Genomic DNA, 20,500 nt, shown 5'->3' on the forward strand with positions numbered 1-20,500 from the left:
CCAGGTCTTTGGTAACCCCTAGCACTATTGATGCTTCTTTCAGTACTTTTCAGTTACTAGGAAACAAACAGAATACCTGATGGTTGCCAGGAAGTAGTTTCTCCAACTGTCAACTGTATGATATATTCTCTAGACATTCATTTATTCTTCTGAAAATGCTCATAACAGTAGTAGTATATTCATAAGGTTAGTCATTCTTTGAAATAGTTGCATATGGCTACTGTGATGCAGGCACTGTCCTTGATCCTTGGGATGCAGCGCCCTGGGCATTCTGCATTTGTTGAATTTGCCTTCACGTATTTGAAGGAAGTGTTTAAATGGAATATAGGTAGAAATTCCTCAAAACAACATTTAGAATGCAATAAATGCTCTGTGTACACTGGCTATTATTACAGTTGACACTATTATTTTTACTCAGTATTTCTATTAACAGATAAGGAAACTGAGGGACACAAACTGCTAAATATGATACTGAAGTTCAAATGGCAAGTAAAAAAAACCTCCAGTTAATGACTTTCTGACTCAAAATTGGTGTCCTTTCCAATGGGTTGGTAGCTCCTACTCCAGGATATACATGAGACTCATCCATGCATAATTAAAGAAAGTTCAGCCTCCAAACATCCAAGCCCAACAGTGAATTCAGAAACCCTAGAGATGATCTAAGAATCTGCAATATTAAAGAACTTCCTAGGGGGCCAGTTATAGCGAGATGGCTTTGTGGTAAAGGTTCTTGCTGCCAAGCCTGAGAACCTTACTTCCATTCCCAGGACCCACATAGTGAAAGGAGAGAATCAGCTCCCACATGATGTTCTGTGATGTTTATTCACGTGTTGTAACATGCCCTCACCCCACATTAAATAAATAATAGATAATAAACAATAAAATTTTACAAAACTTACTTAGTAGTTGTGATGACATTAAAATATTTCCTGTTTTTTATTATGCTTATTTGTAAATATCTAATCCACAAATTCACTATCAACAGAATCCTGTATTCCCAGTTCTTTTTCTTCCTTCAACCAAAGTGCCTTATAAGCACCCAATAAGTATTTGAGTAATTAATTGCTTAATTATTTAATTAAAGTTGTTCTTAAAATGCAAATAATCACAGCTGTGGTACTAGAAGCCTGTGATGAGCTATCGTTGATTTTCCCAAGGATATTTATTAATCACCTAAGAACCAAATTGTTGAGATAAGGCATGCTTAACATCTGGAACTAGAACTAAGAAAGCCCCTAACCCAAATATCAACTCTGTCTCACACATCATCCCCCAACTTGGGGCCATTTGACCTTTCTTTCCTTCTCTGTACTTCCATAACAACTTCAGGTACCATGAGAGAGGAAGCATATGTATCCCTGCCCCCTGTGTTTTGGTTGTTTAACTTAGTACAACTCTCTATGTTTGAAGATGGAGGAGGGTGTCTCTTCCTTTAAAAGAATCATTATTCTTGTCACACCCCAAACATGAACTTCACTTCTATACATTAAGATTATAAGGCAAAAATCCCAAAATGCAGTAGCTGATTATTCACAGTAGACATATTAAGTCAAGAAGCTTATTTTTTCTCTTTGCTAAGGCACAAAGCCTGGGGCTATATGCATTTTTATTACACTTTACTGCCTTGGTTTCACTTGAGGATTAAAAAGAGAGTCAAGGTACAGTGCACGTATCCTGATGGATTTTAGGATTTCGTGCTTTAGTGAAAGGAAGAATCTCATAAAGTACCTCAGATTATTGCTGTGGGAAGTGTACCTACTTCTGTGATGACCTAGAAATTCAATCTTTTGTTTCTCCTGTAAAAGATCACATTGTATTGTGGAAAATTTTTTTCCCTGTAGTTTTCTGCACCATGTAAAGCCACATTTAGAAAAATAGCTTTAGTTTAGATCTGAAGTGAAAATATCTAAAATAGTTCAGGGAAGTCTTATGATTATTCAGGCAGCTTACAAGCAGCCTTGGGGTTGGAGTGAGGTGGTGTGAAGAATTGGGGAAACGGGGGGGGGGGGAGAAGGGAAGGGGACTACATTAAAATTATATAAAAAGACTATCTGAGCTAGGCTACATAGACCAAGTGCAAGTCCAGGTCTAAGTTTTAACACCTATTCTGTCAAAATGGCAGCACCTTACTACCATAACCACCACCACCACCACTACCACCACCACCACCACCACTACCACCACCACCACCACCACCACCACCACCACCAATCCTGGCACTGCTGCCAACCTCCACCACAAATAACAAGTATATGGGTCTATCTTCTCTCCTTCAATGAGGACTCATTTATTTAACATGTGCTTAATCTACTGGTGTACACAAGAAGAGTGATGGAGAGAATGGTACAGGATTGGGAAGTACAATAGAGGAAACCTTCCGGTTTACTGATTTGTAAAAGAGAGGCTTCATACTGGTTTGGCAGCTGCACAACACAAAGAAAAATGATGGCCAGAGAGTAAAGCTTGTAACTGGAAACCCAGTCCCGGCACCCACAGATTTTGTGTGTGATATGCAGAGAAATTGAGTGTGGAGGGAGTCAAGGTCAGTAGCTTTGGAAAAGCTTAAAGCGGGAGGTGGGAAAAGGAGTATTGGTTTTTTGGTTAAGGAAAACTTACCAGTTTTCATTAAAAATCTTCAAGTTTGGCCAAGTGTTATTGGCCAAAAGTATAAGATGAAAACCTGTTTAATTTCTGCTGTTTTATCTTTTTTTCATTCATTTATCTTCATGATTTCAACCTGCTACCATTATTTTAGTATAAATTTACCCTATATGCTACTATTTTTTTAAAAAAAAAATATGATACCAATCCTATTTTATCTCACTGACAATTATTTCAAATTACCACTTCTGGTCCTTGGGAACACTCCTGTGCTCTAATACCAGGAGGCATAATTATGTAATTACAATGTGAACATTATGCTCCTTATGGCCTGAAATGCCCCTAGAAAGGAATGCTCCATTGGCCTCAGAAAATTTCTGTGAGAATGATATCTTCCAAATGTGGAATAAATAAAGCTGCAGAATAAATAGCTAGAGCTGAAATGTAAATGATTCGATGTAATAGTGTGGCAAGGGGAAAGACACTTGACTTTCAGTTCCTGTTGCAAATCAGGAGTTACATTAGGAAAGCTTTTTAATATGGGACCTGTTTTTAAAATATAAATTCTATATCAACTTACATCATCTAGGCTGAATAGTTGAACTTTTATCTATTTGAGACCAAAAAAAAAAAAAATGTGTAAGAAGGACAAAACACTTCCTATAATCCCTTCCCTTCAGAATTTTCATAACAATCTGTAGTGGTAACTGAGTAAAGGTTTTGACAAAAAAAAAAGTAGGGAAAGCAGTTGATTGTTGCTTTTCTAAATTAAAATTAATGATACCCTTAAGGTACTCAAGTACATGAAGTCGACTGAATGTTGATACAACCTGACTGCATTATCACAGAATCCAACAATTTCATCCACATGAAAAGCAACAAACAAATTTCCAAAGTGCAGTTTAGAAATGGCTAAGATGGAAGCTTAAAGCCTCAACAAAAGTCTTGCTGTCTGTCTACTTTTGCTTTCTTGTTGATGAAAGAGTTCTTTAGAAGTGAAGAAATAATGCTGCTGGAGATAGGCCAAATCTAGTCTTGGACGACACTTCTCATCATGCCTTGCCAACCTGGCAGGGGTCCATAGCCACTTCATTTGAGGCACTATCTGTTCACCCACTGAGTCCATATGCTCTTCGGGTGGATTATATAGAAGATAAAGTGGTGAAGGGGAAGGAGTCAGGGCTGGGGATGTAGCTCTGTTAATCCCACTAGGTGAGAATAAGATCACTACCACACTTTTTGAGCCAAATTTGAAACAAGCTTTATTAAGTACTGGCCAAGTCTATACCCGGGATTCCCAGAGTATGGCATCAAATTACATTAGTCAGAGGCTTATAAAGGCAAAACCCACAAGACTGCATACTTCCCACCACCTTCCAATTGGAAAGCAAACATACATTCTGACATACTTCCTGCCTACAGACCTCCCGCCTACATATGATCAAGCACAGCCTGTGCAGTTGGGGCAACCAAGCTTGTTTAAAGAAGCGAAAACATTTACATGAACAACAGCTTCCAGCATTCCAGGAAGTTATCTGTCTCTGGGCAAGTGGAGCCTACAGGTTAGAAGGATTTTTGTTTTAAAGATCTCTTAAACACAGCAATTAACCTTAAAACATGACTTTAGCCTTCACAAATCACTTATGAAGTATGAGAGACTTTAAGTTGAGCCCCAGCACCACCACCAAACATTGAAAAAAGAAGAAATTTAGTAAAAAAAAAAATTAAAAATCCAGGGTCTGGTGAGATTGTTCAGCTCTTAAAAGTGATTGCTGCTCTTGTACTGTACCTGGGTTTGGTTCTCAGCATACAATTCAAGTGATGTACAACTGCCTGCCATCCCAAGGGACACCCTACCACCCTATTCTAGTCTCTGCAGGTAACACACACACACACACACACATACACACACACACACACACACACATACACACACACACACACACACACACACACACACAATAAATCTTCTAAGGTATTAAGAAATGAATCAAGAAATATAAAATAGAATGAGGATAAATCTATTAAAAAGAAATATTAAAAAGGTAGATTAGCTATGCATGTAATATCACTATCAAAATCTTAGTTAAGGCAAGATGATTGCAGGAGCTCTGGAATTTGACACTAGTATGGGCAACATAATAATAATTCATCAAAAAAAGGAAGGAAGGAAAGAAGGAAGGGGAGAAAGGGAGAAAGGAAGGAAGGAAGAAAAGAAAAGGAAGGAAGGAAGGAAGAAAGGAAGGAAGGAAGGAAGGAAGAAAGGAAGGAAGGAAGGAAAGAAAAACAATAGATTAATGTTAGTCTCAGAGGCACCCATTAGTTTCCACACCAAAAATCAGGTAACAATTATACTCCCACTCAGAGTGAACCTTGTGTTAACCCTGGGTTCCCAAGGTTTAACCTGAAAAGTTCTGTTTAACTCCCAAGTGTCCTAATGTTAAGAACATATAAACTGAAGAGCTCCGAGTCATTCTTGTACTAAAGAAGACCAAGTTGTTTGGCCACAAAGCTGTTATGTGTCATAAATATTCATTCCAAACCTCCCATCAGAATGTATTTTTTCTTCAGTTACAATTCAACAGAAATGAAAAGTTGTGGATTAGAGTGCTGACTCAGTTCTCTTGGTCCATTTTTAAGTTTCAGTATCAAACTTAAGTTGTTAGGCTTGTACAATAAGTCTCTTGTCCTACTCTGCCATCTCACAAGCCCATTATAAACTTATCTTGCAGCTATATGGGGGGAATAGCTTCAAAGCCACAGTACAACACATTATTTTCTTATCAAATCTCTGTCTCAAAGAGTAAGGACAAATACAGCTTGAGAGAGACATGGTCTGATTTTTGCAAGGGGGAAAGATTAGCTAGATGGTATGCATTCTAATACATGACAGGGTTTGGAAGCAATAGATAGGTCCTCCCCGACACAAATATATAACTCACAGAAAATTATAGATTGCAAAATTGTTGGACAAGGAAGTCATGAGTAGATTGTAGAAAGTCTGCAAGTATATAGGGGAGGGCATTATTTACTATCCTCACAATAAAAGAAGAGTTAGAGATTATGCTTGTTTTGTTTTATTTTGCTTTGTTGTTTTTATTTTTAGTAGCCTCATTAGTATAGGTGTGGGGTACAGTTCTCTCATGAGCATGAGTATTCATCAAGATTTAAGACAAACTAATAGCCAAACAGTCAAAATGCACAAGCCTAGGTAAATATCTTTTTCCTGGTCTGTAAAAAACATGCTTTCTGTGTGGTATCAGAAAGAACTCTCAGACATTAGAAAGAATCCACATTGTCAAGCAAAGCATTTCCTCATCCGGTGGTAACTATGACTCTTGTAAACCTTTAGAGAAGATAATAGCTTAGATGTGATTAACCAGCAAATTAAGGGAAAGTGGAAGCCCTTGAAATTTTAAAACAAAATCAGCAACACATTTGATAATACTGTTTTCAAAGAGCAGTAATTGTTTATCTCTGTCCTTTTTCTTTTCTTTTTAAAAATCTCTTGGCAGGTTTAAAGAAAATAACAAAGAAATCAAGGGGGCCTTCAAATTCACACAGGAATGTATTGAGCCATGGAAAAGAGCTGAGAATTAAGATTTGTTGGATGATTTGGTACTCATTCATTTTCCCTCAAATTGCACTTTGAGTTCTACCGTATTCATATTTAGCACAGTGACTAACTGATTATAGAAATTCAACTCTTTCATTCATTCCCTTGGTAAAATTTTCTAAGCAATTCCTATATACTGAGCACTATGCTAAGCTGTGTACAAGATAGCATTGATGTCTAATAGACAAAGAACCTGTGTTTCAGTAATTACCTTTTGAATGGATATAAAGAAGAGTTTGTTTTGTTTTTCTTTCCTTTTAGAGCTAAGGGTACCTTGGTAGCTGAGCACATGCCTATTGTTTACAAAGCCCAGAGTTCAATCCTTGATACCATACAAAGCAAAATTAAATATACAATAGTAACCCAGGAAACATTTTTTCACTGAACTTATAAAAGGTCTCCACAAACTACATATTATATGGAACCCATCAAAATGGAAAGCAAAGAATAATATATATCCTTCATAACTCTTGAATATGATTATATTTAATGTAGATTAATATGGGAGAAATTTGGGCTTTGAGGTTGCCTTAAGCTTGGTTGCATTAATTTTTCCAAATTCTAACATTGTAGTCAAGATGGATGCAATGAATATCATACATAATAAATATAAATTTTTTGTCTTTTATCATCAAATTGAAGGAAAGATAGAAAAGAAGGGAAGGGAAGGGCAGGGCAGGGCAGGGCAGGGCAGGGCAGGGCAGGACAGGACAGGACAGGACAGGACAGGACAGGACAGGACAGGACAGAAAAGAAAAGAAAATGGGTATTCCAAAGTCTTGTGTTATGAATGTTGAAAAAGAAAATGTTTATTTAAAATGTACTTGTTATGGTAAAGATTTAATAATAATATGTCTGTTGATTCAGTCAACCAACATGAGCTAAGCACCTGTTGTAAGTCAGGTACTGTGCTCCTGTCTGGAAATAAGCCCAAGAAATAAAATTATGTCCCCTGTCCTCACCAAGCATATAAAAAGACCTTACTTTTTACTCTCCCCTGGCATGCATTTAGTGAAGAATTGCTGCAAACTAGATTATGAGTACTCACAGAGCAGATGGCAGTATTTTGCCCATCTGGGCTAGTTCTAAAGAAAAGACCCTTGTGTATCAATAGATAGGGTTTCTTCCAGTTCTAAGCTCTCATGGTCTATGATCAAATAGCACAAATAGGATGTATGCTTCCAGATTGCTGTTTTATTACTATCATAAAACAAAAACAAGGGGCATGACCTATTAATTCAGAGGAAGTTCTATTCCTTTTGTCTCTTTAAATAATTTCATTTACACCCCTTTAATACTTTTTGCTCAACTCACCTTACGTCCATTTTTACCTCATTTTTAGTTTTTCATCCTTCCTTTCCCTTTCTTTGGTGACTTAAAACAACTTGTTATTGTCAGGTAAAGAGTCTCATATTTCAAATGAACTGTTGCACACATAAACTACTAGTTCCTCTTCTAATAGCCTTATTTCCAGTCTTGCAGATTTGAAATTGAGAAGTGGACTGTTTCAAAAAATAAGCTCGTGGTATAATGTGGTGCAATGTGAGGACACTTGCTAACAGAACAGCTGTGAAGCCTTGGGTTTTACCCTCAGCCACGCAAATGCAAATCAAAAAACGCTCTAGTACTCAAATGAATCCTTCTTTCAAAAGACTCCTATGTACCTTTGTTTTAAATTTATTTTTAAAATCTTTGTCATAAGACACGTTTTGATAATATTTTTTCTTTCTGCCAATTCCCTTTGGAGCACTCAGTACAAACCCCTTGCATCAAGAATTGGGGATCTATGCAGAAGAGGATAAAAAGAAAGACTGTAAGGGCCAGAGGTGGTAGTTGACTCCACAGAACCAGCATCATCCAGACACAACACGGCTGATGCGTATATGAGCTCACAGAGACTGACAACACAAATAAGACCTGTGTAGGCTCAAACTAGACAAAATTCTAGCACTGTGTACCTTCTTTGCTCTTCCATACAATGATAAGCTAATTGCTGCACGTATCACTCCAAGTTCAGTCAAGTGAGACAGTCTCTAACTGGCCACTGCAAACTTTGGTGTCTCAACGCAAGCTTATCACCATGTCTCACTTCCCAATGAGCTAAGGTTTGAAAGAGTTGAGATTACAACGGTTGTTTAATGCATGCATATTCTTTTTAATATTAACAAGTACACATAAAGTGAAAATGTAACAGAGAAAATAATTAAAATTGTCTTGATGCAAGGTACTGGTATCTAGCTTCTGTTTCTGACTCCTGGCTTATATGTATTATTTCATATTGCTTAAAAAGAGCCAGTTCAAAAATTCTAATGTAGTTGAGCTATTGTATCAAAAGCTTATCAATTTTTTATGAATAATTGCTCACAGAATAAAGTACTTTGTTGCTAAGGAGCTACAGCTTCTAAAATCCTTGATCTCCTTCACACTTTTCTTTCTCACAATCATTTCTTTATTTAGTCAATTTGCAGTCAATCTACACAGAACCTTTCCCCTGTGACAATCTGTAAATTAAAATTTTTATACTTAATTCTTATTTATTTTAAAACTGTTTTGTGAATATTTCATTTCAGTAAAAGATACATTTTTTAAAATTTGAATCTCCAGGTGTGTTTTCATTAAGTTTGAGTCATAGGGAGAGAAATTCACTTTGATCTTATTTTTACCTCTTAACAATACTGGGTGTACACTAGAAATTGTCATTTTTTGTTCTTTTTATATGGCTGTGTTTTATCCATAGCCTTTAACAAGGATTGTAGGTCTGCATCAGCCTACCTGGCCCAAGCAAGTTCTTTCTTAAGCCTGTCATGCTTCAGTTTTTATAGCAAGAAAATTACAGAGATATTACTTGTTATAGAGTTATTGTGAAGAATAAATTTCAATTCATATTGCTACATACATAGCATTGAACAAATGTTGGACATTTTGTGTTATATATGATATCTTGTTCATTATACCCTCTTCCTCTCCATTTATTAACTGTAATAGGAAAAATTTAGAGACATTGTACTAATCAGGATTCTGTAGGACCTCAGTAGGAGGAGAGATAGATGATAGGTATATAGATGTGTGTGTGTGTGTGTGTGTGTGTGTGTGAGAGAGAGAGAGAGAGAGAGAGAGAGAGAGAGAGAGAGAGAGAGAGAGAGAGAGAGAGAGAGAGGCATGATAGGCAAATTGCTTGGAAGGTCTTAGCTGTGGAAGCTAAGAAATTTCATCTTGTGTCAGCATGTTAGGGACCCAGAACAGTTGGTGATAGCAAGCCTATTCAAGTCCAAAGGCAAAAGAGGAAATCTTAATTCCATCATGGATCAATGTCCAAGCTGAACGTGGTGAGCAGGACAGTAAGAAAAAGTAAATCCTGTTTCAGGCCTTCAGTTGATTTGCATAAGGCCTACCCACCTTGGGGAAGGCAATCTACTTTGCTGAAATCACAAATTCCAATTATAATTTCATTTTTTACAATAATTTTTAAAAATACCCTCACATACATTCAGAAATAATGTTTATTTTCATTGAGTGAAATTTACACATAAAATTGACTACCACAGCTATGTAATCATTGTTTTTTCTCTTTTCCTCTGTCTCTTGCTGGTTTTTTTCTCTCTCTCTTTCTCTTTCTCTCTCTCTCTCTCTCTCTCTCTCTCTCTCTCTCTCTCTCTCTCTCCATTTATTTTGTCAAATAGTCATTAAACAAATCTTTGCTATCACATACTCGGTACAGAGTTCAAAGAGTCATGTAAAGGGAGGAGTGGAGACAGACACCTGCAAAGAGGAGCCCCTACCACCAAGAGGTTCAGGTTCTATTTTAGGAGACACTCATTTCCTTATAATTACTGGTTGGTACTATACAAATGCCCCATGTATAAACCATGTGCTATGATCATGCTGAGGAAGCAATTAATTCTCACCTGGGGGATGGAAAATTCAACATATATACCCAAGCATCCTAGCAGTGGGAGAGAAGGTAGGTAGAATGTTCTGGGGAAAAACAGTGGCAGTATGAAAACCTCCTTAGATATATGGAACATTGGAGGACAGCTGGTAGTTCGGTAGACTCAGCAGACAGAGTATGACTTGTAGAGCAAAGTTCTAAATCCAGGCAGATAAATCTGAAACTGTTTCTAGTGCTTCCCTGTGTATAATAGTAAGGGAAATCCTGCACTGTTTTAAATCTCTGTTTAGTGAATCTCAACCCAAGTTAGATAAGGCAAAAAAAAAAAAAAAAAGAGTTTAAAAACATCCTAGATTTACATTAGATATTTCATTGAGATCTATATTAAACATTTCATTAATACTGGGAAGTTAGGATTGACATTAGTTTACACTTCTTGATGAAATTGAGAACTGCTTTATTTCTGGACTGTTCTCCACAGCACAAGAGCCTAAATTCTGGTGCCTGTAGGCAAGCTCTGAACAGTTCCTTGTTTAGCATGGGCTGTTGACAACTAAACTAAGATCCAGAGTCATGAGGAGGATGCCTGGGGCCATGACTAATACTGAGTTGGTGAAATGCCAGATGACAACGTTTATCATTTCATACCTTCCAAAAGGTCTCCCCGTTTCCCTACCAAGAATGGAATTCAATAAGCTTAAACAGGACACTGTATAAATATATTATAGAAAAACCTAATAGGAAAAAAGAAGAATGACAAGACATTCCATGCTCCCTGAGGTATATTATCATTTCTAAATGCACTGAAAACTAAACCCTGTAAGTTTCTTTCAGCTCATTACCCACCCTACCTTACCACAAATTTAAGCCTTTCCTCTACTTTTTAAATGTGTGTATGTATATGCTTACATGGGTATGTGTAGGTACATGTGTATATAGGCATGTATTCCTGTGAGAACTTGAAACAAACTCAAGTGTCAATTTCAGGATCAGCAACATTTTCTGAGACAGGGATTTGACTGGACAGAAGACCCGAAGCATCTTCCTGTCTCCTCCCCTGCATTAGCCAGTGCATGTGCCACCATAACCAGTACTTTTACCTAGGTCAGTGGTTCTCAACCTGTGGGTTTTGACCCCTTTGAGGGTCAAGTGACCCTTTCACAGAGTCACATATCAGATACTTACATTGTGATACATTACAGTAGCAAAAAGACAATTATTAAGTAGCAACAAAATAATTTTTTTGGTTGGGAGTCACCACAACATGAGGAACTTTATTAAAGGGTTACAACATTAGGAAGGTTGAGAACCATTGACACAGGTTCTAGAAATTGTCAAACTCAGGTCTTTTTTTCTTGAGACACAAGTACTTTACTGACTGAACTCTTTGGCCAACTCATCCTTTTTTATCTTAATGTTTTATTGCACTTTGTGTTTATTGTGCTTTGTTTTCTGTTGTTGAGGTGAGACTGGTCACACTATGTAGCTCTTTAACTCATGACCTTTCTGATTCAGCACCTCAAGTGCTAACATTTCAGGTGTGTGGTGCTAATGCTTGACTAATAACTATCATCAACCTTTGATTGTTTATTGTTAAGAATTAATTATAACTTGATAACTACTAATAATTTATTAAAATTAGTTTAACAAGAATCATTATTATCCAAAAAATCAACTAAGACCCAAAGCCAAGTATGTATTTGCAAGCCCCTATGAGCACTCAGTATAATACTTTGTAACAACTTTCCCAGCATTTTGTAAAATAAATTAGATTGTGCACTGTATTGGTGGTTTCCAGTAAAGGGAGTTATAAAAGGTATCATTTTAAAACTGTCAAAATAGAGTAACTTCTTTGTGTTTGACCTTGGTTTGATAAAAATGAGTCTTGGAGATCATTTAGAGTTAGAAATTATTAAAGCCAGAGTTATGAAGTGTTGCTTTTCTTTTCTTAGCCTTAGAGACCCAAAACATCTTACCATAAAGGAAACAGTGTTTTAATTGTTCCTCATTAAAAGTGATGAGAAAACATCATTTCTCTTCTCTTCCTCCCAGGTGGCTGTGGAGGACCGTGTCAGGCAGCTGCATGAAGCCCACAGGGACTTTGGCCCAGCTTCTCAGCACTTCCTTTCCAGTAAGTCACTTTTATTGTTCCCTTCTTAACCTCTTCACTGTATCTTAGTAGCTAAACATTGGGAGGAGTTGAACTAACAGTCATCCCTGTCAAATACACTAGAGGTTTATTTCATCCTGAACTCTATTTTGTCCTGGAACATGAGGCCCAGTTAGATCATTTTTTCTAGTCATCAGCTAAAACACAGTTGTTTCTTACAATACATTCTCCATAAAGGGGATCATTATAAAATCATGATATTATCCCTCAGTATATATTATTGTGAGTATAATTATTTTCTGAGTTAGACACAAAATCAAGGCCCCGTTTATGGTAAGCAACCATCACACCACTGAGCAAATTTCTAGCCTTTGTTTTTATGAGGCGAGGTCTCACTATGTACCTGAAACTGACAGCAAACTCACTATCCTTCTGCCTCAGTCCCTCAAGTGCTGGAGTTACAGACATGTAACATCACACCCAGCTAAAATTAACAAAAGTCACTAAATATTTTCATCTCCTATTGTTCTCTTACCCTAATTATTCTTACTTCTCCTTTATCCTTTGTTTTGACTGTTCTCTTTCCTTTACCAGTTTTTATAATCTGTTCGTTGGATTTTGTAGTCAATTGCATTATTTTTATATTATAAATAAAAATTATATATATGTTTGTATATATGTATAAATATATACAAGCATATTTCCATAGAAAAATTGTATATAATATACATATAAATGTTATATATTACATAGGTTTGGAGTACTTAAAAGCCACAGTTCCACTCTGTAGAATTAATACCTCTTAGCATTTGATATATGATTTTTTTGTTCCTATATGATTATGTATATAGTTTTATGATCACTTAAATGCAGTTGCTTTGTGATATACAATTTTACAAACACTTATTTGATTCTTCTAGCAAGTTCATGAGGTGGTTCAGTATTACACTCATTTTAATGATAAGTAAATTATACTCATTTTATTGGTGAGAAAATTAAGAAATCTGCATTTACACAGCTAGTGGATAAGCAAGCCAGAATGTACTCAAACTCAAAAAGATGGTTGCAGGGTCTATATTTAACCACTACACTACAGCTTTTCTTTATTTCTACATAAGAAGTAAGTAATTCTGCAGGGTCTCCCTTCAAACAATGTGTGTGTGTGTGTGTGTGTGTGTGTGTGTGTGTGTGTATGTGTGTGTGTGTGTGACAGAGAGAGAGAGAGAGAGAGAGAGAGAGAGAGAGAGAGAGAGAGAGAGAGTTTTTTAAAGATTTATTTATCTTATGTATATGAGTATACAGTTGCTGTCTTCAGACACACCGGAAAAGGACATCAGATCCCATTACAGATGGTTGTGAGCCACCATGTGGTTGCTGGGAATCGAACTTAGGAATTCTGGAAGAACGTTCAGTGCTGTTAACCACTGAGCCATCTCTCCAGCCAGTGATGTACTTCTTAATGTGGGTATGTGCACATGTACATAAAGTTATTGATGTACATATGTATGCCTGTGTGTGTGGAGACCAGAGATTGATATTGGCTGGCTTTCTCTATTATTCTCCACTCTTTTTGTGGCAGGATCTCTCACTGATTCCTAAACTCAACAATTCAGTTAGAGTGACTAGTTACTTAGTTCTGGAGATCTCCCTTCTTTACCTCTATACCCCTGAGGTTACAGAGACACCACTATTCCCAGCTTGTAAGTAAGGGTTAGACATCTGAAGTCAGATCCTGACACTTGCACAGCAAACACTTTCCCCACTGAGTCATACCACCAGTTCTGATCCATTTTTTATTGATAATTTTTCCCAGTCTTTTCTCTTTTCAGTTTGTTAATTGAAAAAAAAAACAAATACTGTTATTTTTATGAAAGATTCATGCTCATAAATATTGTACAGTATTTGAGTAGAAGTTTTGTCCTTTGTTTTCAGTTGGTCATTATCTTGGACAACAAAATTTCCTAAAAGATGTTAGTTTTGTTTTATATACATATACACACATATATATATAATATAATATATAATATAATATGTATAATATAATATATTTATATATATATAATATATATAAAGCTGCTAGAAAAATCATGAAGGCTGAAGATTGTCTTGGCAACAGCCAATCTATTTAATTTAATTAAGACTAAATGTGATAATGTGCTCCTTAGTGACTCATAAACCATAAATACAAATATTACTATTATGCATATTAATTATTCCTAAGATACCATGAATATCCATTCATACTTTCTTCTCTCTGTACCTCCCCTTAAATTTCCATATCATCCCCATTAAAATCTACTCTCAGAAAATAATATGTTACTCATTTAATGCAGATGACAGGTAAAGTTTAATGTATACTTTTTCCTGGTTGTTTGCATTTTAATAGAAAAAAATCTATAAGCCTGAGGGATGAGTTTCTGGTGATAGGATGTCAGCCATAAACTCTGAGCTTTCATGAACTAGGTAAAACATCTTCACACCTTCCAAACCATATTATACTTTCTAGAAATGTCAAGCATGTAGTCATGTGCATTCTGAAAGAAACTCATCTATCTGCCTGAATGGGACCAGTCCTAGAAGTCAGAAATTTTTGAATATTCATTTGGAAAATCAAAATACTCATAGGCGTTCTACTTATACATGTAAAAATATACTAAAATGTTTAAAGGCATGTTGCAGAAATAGGTCAGTGAGACTAAATATAAATTGAATCTTCATGTTGTCTTCTTTAAATTCAAATATCATATACATTCATCTAGAAAAATTTAGAGAGCAGTAAGGACAAACAGGAAAAGAACAATTATAAATAATTCTACTACTCAGATACAACACTCTCCAAATTTTTCTATTTATCTATCTGGGTCTAAGGTCATCATCTTCTCTTTTTATATTTTCTCTTTCGTCCCTTCTCCTAATCCAGAGATAGCACCCAATGCCCTTGTGCATGCTAGCAAGTGCTCTCCCACTGAAGTATTTCACCAGCCTGTTTTCTTTTAAACCAGATAAGACTTTAAAATAAAAGCATGACACACCAAATACTTGCAGCCAGAGACTGACAGTTCAAGTGTACCTTGAGTTCAAAGCCATCCTGGATTATATAATAAGTTCCAGATCATCCAGGAATACACAATAAGACCTTGTCTCAAAAAAAATTAAGAAAAGAAAACATAAAGTTTTATGACTTGGTTTTCCCCTTACTAATATATTTAAAATGCTTCCATTTACATATCCTTCTATCAATCCATAACCTTAATAGCTGACCATATAGTTCCTTCTGTGGCTATTCCAAATTTCCTAGAAAATTCTGACTCTTTGGTGCTAAGATTATCACCAAATGTTCATTATTATATTCAATATTATTATTGCTACTCTACAGACATCTCAGATGTTCTCTACATGACAAATGTCTAACTACAGAGTTGTAGAGTTAAAGGTTGTCTCATTTATAGGACTTTCCATGTGGATTTTTTTAAATTTTTTATTGGATATTTTATTTACATTTCAAATGCCATCCCCTTTCCCCATTTCCCCTCCCTAGAAAAACCCTATCCCATACCCCCTTCTCCTTTTTTCTTTTATACAATTTTTTAAATGTGAACCAATGGCTTTATAAATTTGGTAATGCTCAATATCAATCAGAAGTGTAACCTAATACCCAACCTAGATATATCAACTATCTTTGACTGGCGGAGACATGAACATCTGCCTCCATGTCTGGCTCCCCTCTTTCTTTCTCTTTCATTACCTAGCTCCTCCTCTCCTTCTCCCCCTCCTCTCCTTACTCCTCCCACCTTAGCTCCTCCTACATATCACCCTTCCTTTTAAAACAAAACATTTCTCTCAAAATACAGTTAGAGCATAACTATACCAATTTATGTCAGCAAGGTGCAAGATAGACCTAATACCCAGACCATCATTTTGTTGACTAAGCAGAACCTCTGTCATTTCTCCTAAATAAAAGACTTAGTTCTGAACCTGGCTTTTTTTTTCTTGGCTTTAGAATGAATGTCAGCTGAAAACCATCCTCTCGAATCTTTTCTCTCAAAAAAAATAGCAAAGATTGGCTATGAGACTATAAGTTTTCAACCCCATCAGAAATCTAGAATGACTGAGTTAACTGAAATTATGGGAAGCACAAAGCATAGCTTCTAAAAATTAGCCAATTTATAGAGACCACTGAACACCTGGACAGTCCCTATACTACAGAACGTTGCAGTATCCAATCTTCAGCCTTCTGGCCCAGGATCATCTGACAGACCTAGTGATGCAGAAGTATTAAGGTCTGATTACTCTGCCTTGGCAGATATAATCAGTTGACTATTCTGGAAGTGTGTCCTTTTCTGGACAGTGATTTGTCTGTAGATGGAAAGAGGCAATTCTTGCCTAGTGGCTGACTTACCACAATTGGAATAACTCCAAAGAAGCTCAATTTCTTCTTAGAATCCAAGACAGGAAGCTGTCAGGAGCAAACAGGTCTCTAATCAAAATGAACATTAATACAGCAATGTTTGTAATGTCAATTCTGTGGACTTCTGATGTTTTGAAACCAACTATTTATGTAAGGCAATCTGGATTGTTGTCTGTTAACTCCTCTCAGCTATTTCTAAAGACAATATAGAAAATACCCTAATAATAAACTCAAGGCCATGAATTTTCTATAGGCCCTTAACTCACAGGCTAACCATCTCCAAAAAGTTAAAAAAGTTAAAGAAGAACTGGGTCTAAGCCTTGTATTCCTAAATGTGTTATACAGGTGCAATGCCTATGATAGTAACAATATTCATCTCATGTTTATATTAATAAGAAGCTCGTACCAATGAAAACCTTAAATTTGAAATCAAACTAAATTTTGTACCATTTAAGAAATTATAACTTCATCTTAATAATAATTATACATATTTCTACCAGTAGGTTATGGCTATGCAATAAATCCTAGCTAATTCTCCCCGTTCCAACAAAACCACTACTTTTCCCTAGAAAGCAGCCCAATATTTACCACCTCAGTCCCCAAGCCCAGGGAATAGGGGCGCTGACTCTTCATTAACTTCTTCAAGCTGATTATGGGTGTTGAGATATTAGAAGAGGGGTTGGGGGAAGAGTAAATTGATAAGCCTCTGACACTGCGTCATCACTGCATCCAGCTGGAATTCCAGGACATCAGAGGTTCAAGCAGGTCTGCTCAGCTTGCCTGATGAGTAGATACACCAAGGCTATGTATTCTGCAATATAAAAATTCTCAAAACAAATTTCAGTATCAAGATAATTGTTTGTTTGAATTCTGGAATCTAGTCTCCTGGCAGCCTGTCTCTGTCATGTCTAATCCATATAATTCTGGGAGTTTCTATGAGGGTGTGCTCCCACCATTCTCCCATTTTTGCCTTCCTGCTCTCAAATTTCCCAACATCAGGGAATCCAAACTTTCAGGCACCTAGGCCCTCCACTTCCACTGATGCCTAACCCCTTACCCCATCCCCCCTCCAATTACTATGAAAGTGTGCTCCCACCATCCTCTCATTCCCACCTCCCTGTTCTTGCAATTCCCCAACACTAGGGAATCCAAACTTTCAGGCAGCAAGGCTGTCCACTTCCACTGATGCCTGGCAAGCCCACCCTCAACTACCTATATAGGTGGAGCCATGAGTCCCCCCACCCCTTTGTGTTCTCGGGCTGGAGATTTTACAATGGCTACTACAGCTTGTTTCTTAGGACCATTTGCTTGAAAAATTGTTTTCCAGCCTTTTACTCTAAGGTAAAGTCTGTCTTTGCACTGAGGTGGGTTTCCTGTATGCAGCAAAATGCTGGATCCCGTTTATGTATACAATCCATTAGCCTATGTCTTTTAATTGGGGAACTGAGTCCATTGATGTTAAGAGATATTAAGAAACAGGGATTGTTGTCTCCTGTTATTTTTGTTATTAAAGGTGAAGTTATTTTTCCATGGCTATCTTCTTTTGGATTTGTTGGAAGAGGGTTACTTTCTTGCTCTTTCCAGGGTATAATTTCCCTCCTTGTATTGGATCTTTCCTGCTATTATCCTTTGTAATGCTGGGTTTGTGGAAGGATATTGTGTAAATTTGGTTTTTGTCATAGAATATCTTGATTTCTCCATCTATGGTAATTGAGAGTTTTGCTGGGTATAGTAGCCTGGGCTGGCATTTGTGTTCTCTTAGGGTCTGTATGACATCTGTCCAGCATCTTCTAGCTTTTATAGTATCTGGTGAGAAGTCTGGTGTAATTCTGATAGATCTGCCTTTATATGTCACTTGGCCTTTCTCCATTACTGCATTTAATATTCTTTCTTTGTTTTGTGCACTTGGTGTTTTGATTATTATGTGATGGGAGGTATTTCTTTTCTGGTCTAGTCTATTTGGCGTTCTATAGGCTTCTTGTATGTCTATGGGCATCTCGTTCTTTAAATTAGGGAAGTTTTCTTCTATAATTTTGTTGAAGATATTTATTGGCCCTTTAAGTTGGGAATCTTCACTCTCATCTATACCTATTATCCGTAGGTTTGGTCTCCTCATTGTGTCCTGTATTTCCTGGATGTTTTGGGTTAAGAACTTTTTGCATTTTGCATATTCTTTGACAGTTGTGTTGATATTTTCTATTGTATCTTCTGCACCTGAGATTCTCTCTTCCATCTCTTGTATTCTGTTGGTGATGCTTGCTTGCATCTATGACTCCTGATTTCTTTCCTAGGTTTTCTATCTCCAGGGTAGTCTCCCTTTGTGATTTCTTGATTGTTTCTACTTCCATTTTTAAGTCCTGGATGGTTTTATTCAATTCCTTCACCTGTTTAGTTGTATTCTCTTGTAATTCTTTAAGGGCTTTTTGTGTTTCCTCTTCAAGCGCTTTCACCTGTTTACCTGTGTTCTCCTCAAATTCTTTGAGAGTGTTATTTATGTCCTTCTTAAAGTCCTCTATCATCATCATTAGAAGTGATTTTAAATCTTAATCTTGCTTTCCTGGTAATATGGGAAATTCAGGAGTTTCTAGTGTGGGAGAACTAGGTTCTAATGATGCCAAGTGCCCTGGGTTACTGATGTTTATGTTCTTGCACTTGCCTTTTGCTATCTGGATCTCCTTAGTGCTACCTGCCCTGTCCCTGACTGGAGCCTGTCTTTCCTATTATCTTGGTTGTATCAGAACTTTGTGGGGTGGGTATAACTACTGGGGTAAGCGCTGGGGCCCAAAATCTGCTTAGTGCTCAGGCACAGACAGGATGCTGCCCAGGTTAGAGCTCTGGGAGCCCCGTTTACTCTGGGTTCTTAGAGATTGGGGGCAGAGCTTCTGCCCAATATCTGCTCAGTGCTCTGGCCCAGACCAAAGGGAACCAGTGCTCCGGGCCGAGAGTGACTTCCTTGGTCCTTGTGGGTCCCAGTTACTCCCTGTTTGGGGCAGGCCTTGCTGTCTGCTTACCTAAGATGCTGCCTGAGTTAGAGCACCTGGGATCCCTGCTTCCTCTGGGTTCTTAGAGATTGGGGGAAGAGCTGCCACCCAAGATCTTGTCAGTGCTCTGGCCCAGACCTGAAGGCTTTATGTGGATCATTAATCTGACCTAGGAAGTTGCACAAAAAAGTTGGGTGTCAGGTCAAAATCATGTTTGAGGCAGGACATCTGGAAGTCACTTATTTTCTCTCCAGTTGTTTTCTACAAAAATAAAGCAACTTCATTACCACAAAATAAATAAAATAAATATGGTTTAAGTCATACTAAGGTTGTATCAGAAGTGTTGGTTTAATATATGCTTGTCTCTGGGTTACTAGGAATAGCAAGAGGATGATTTCTAAACCTTACCAATTACAGATGGATAGAAAATTATATTAGGTCACAAACTAACCATGTACTTGCATACCAACAGGCAGGCTCTCTCTCTCTCTCTCTCTCTCTCTCTCTCTCTCTCTCTCTCTCTCTCTCTCTCTCTCTCTCTCTCAACTATGGCCAGCATTTTTACAGGTACATATACTCACTTCCATTGGGAAGCTACTACATGACCAATAGTTTTCTGTCAGATGACAGACAGACTCTCTCCACTGTCTTGCTGATGTCTTCATTGCCCAAACAAGTTGTTTCTGTCATCTTAGATCCAAGTGCAAATGAAAAATTAAAAAGGCTGTAAAATATTTTCCTTCTCCTTTAAGCTAACTTGTCTTTCATCCTGCTTTAAATATTAATTCCTGTAACTTAACCAAGGTAGATATTTGAACAATATAACTTCAATTGTTTCATACATTGTGCTTTTCAAAGTAATGTAAAAATATATGTAATTATATAGTTGGAGGTA

The 20,500-nt window shown here is 37.0% G+C and overlaps 1 protein-coding gene across 12 annotated transcripts in view; it reads left to right on the forward strand.

Moving 5' to 3' along the window:
* Nucleotides 1-20,500, forward strand: part of Dmd (dystrophin) — a 1,571,027-nt gene that overhangs the window by 1,311,214 nt on the left and 239,313 nt on the right. For all 12 annotated transcript variants that reach the window (XM_076918257.1, XM_076918249.1, XM_076918252.1 and 9 more), the window contains one exon: nucleotides 12,159-12,237. In XM_076918257.1, coding sequence (XP_076774372.1) covers nucleotides 12,159-12,237 — 79 coding nt within the window. The remainder of the gene's footprint in view (nucleotides 1-12,158; nucleotides 12,238-20,500) is intronic.

The sequence above is a fragment of the Arvicanthis niloticus genome, chromosome X (assembly GCF_011762505.2).
Source record: "Arvicanthis niloticus isolate mArvNil1 chromosome X, mArvNil1.pat.X, whole genome shotgun sequence".
Taxonomy (NCBI): Eukaryota; Metazoa; Chordata; class Mammalia; order Rodentia; family Muridae; genus Arvicanthis; species Arvicanthis niloticus.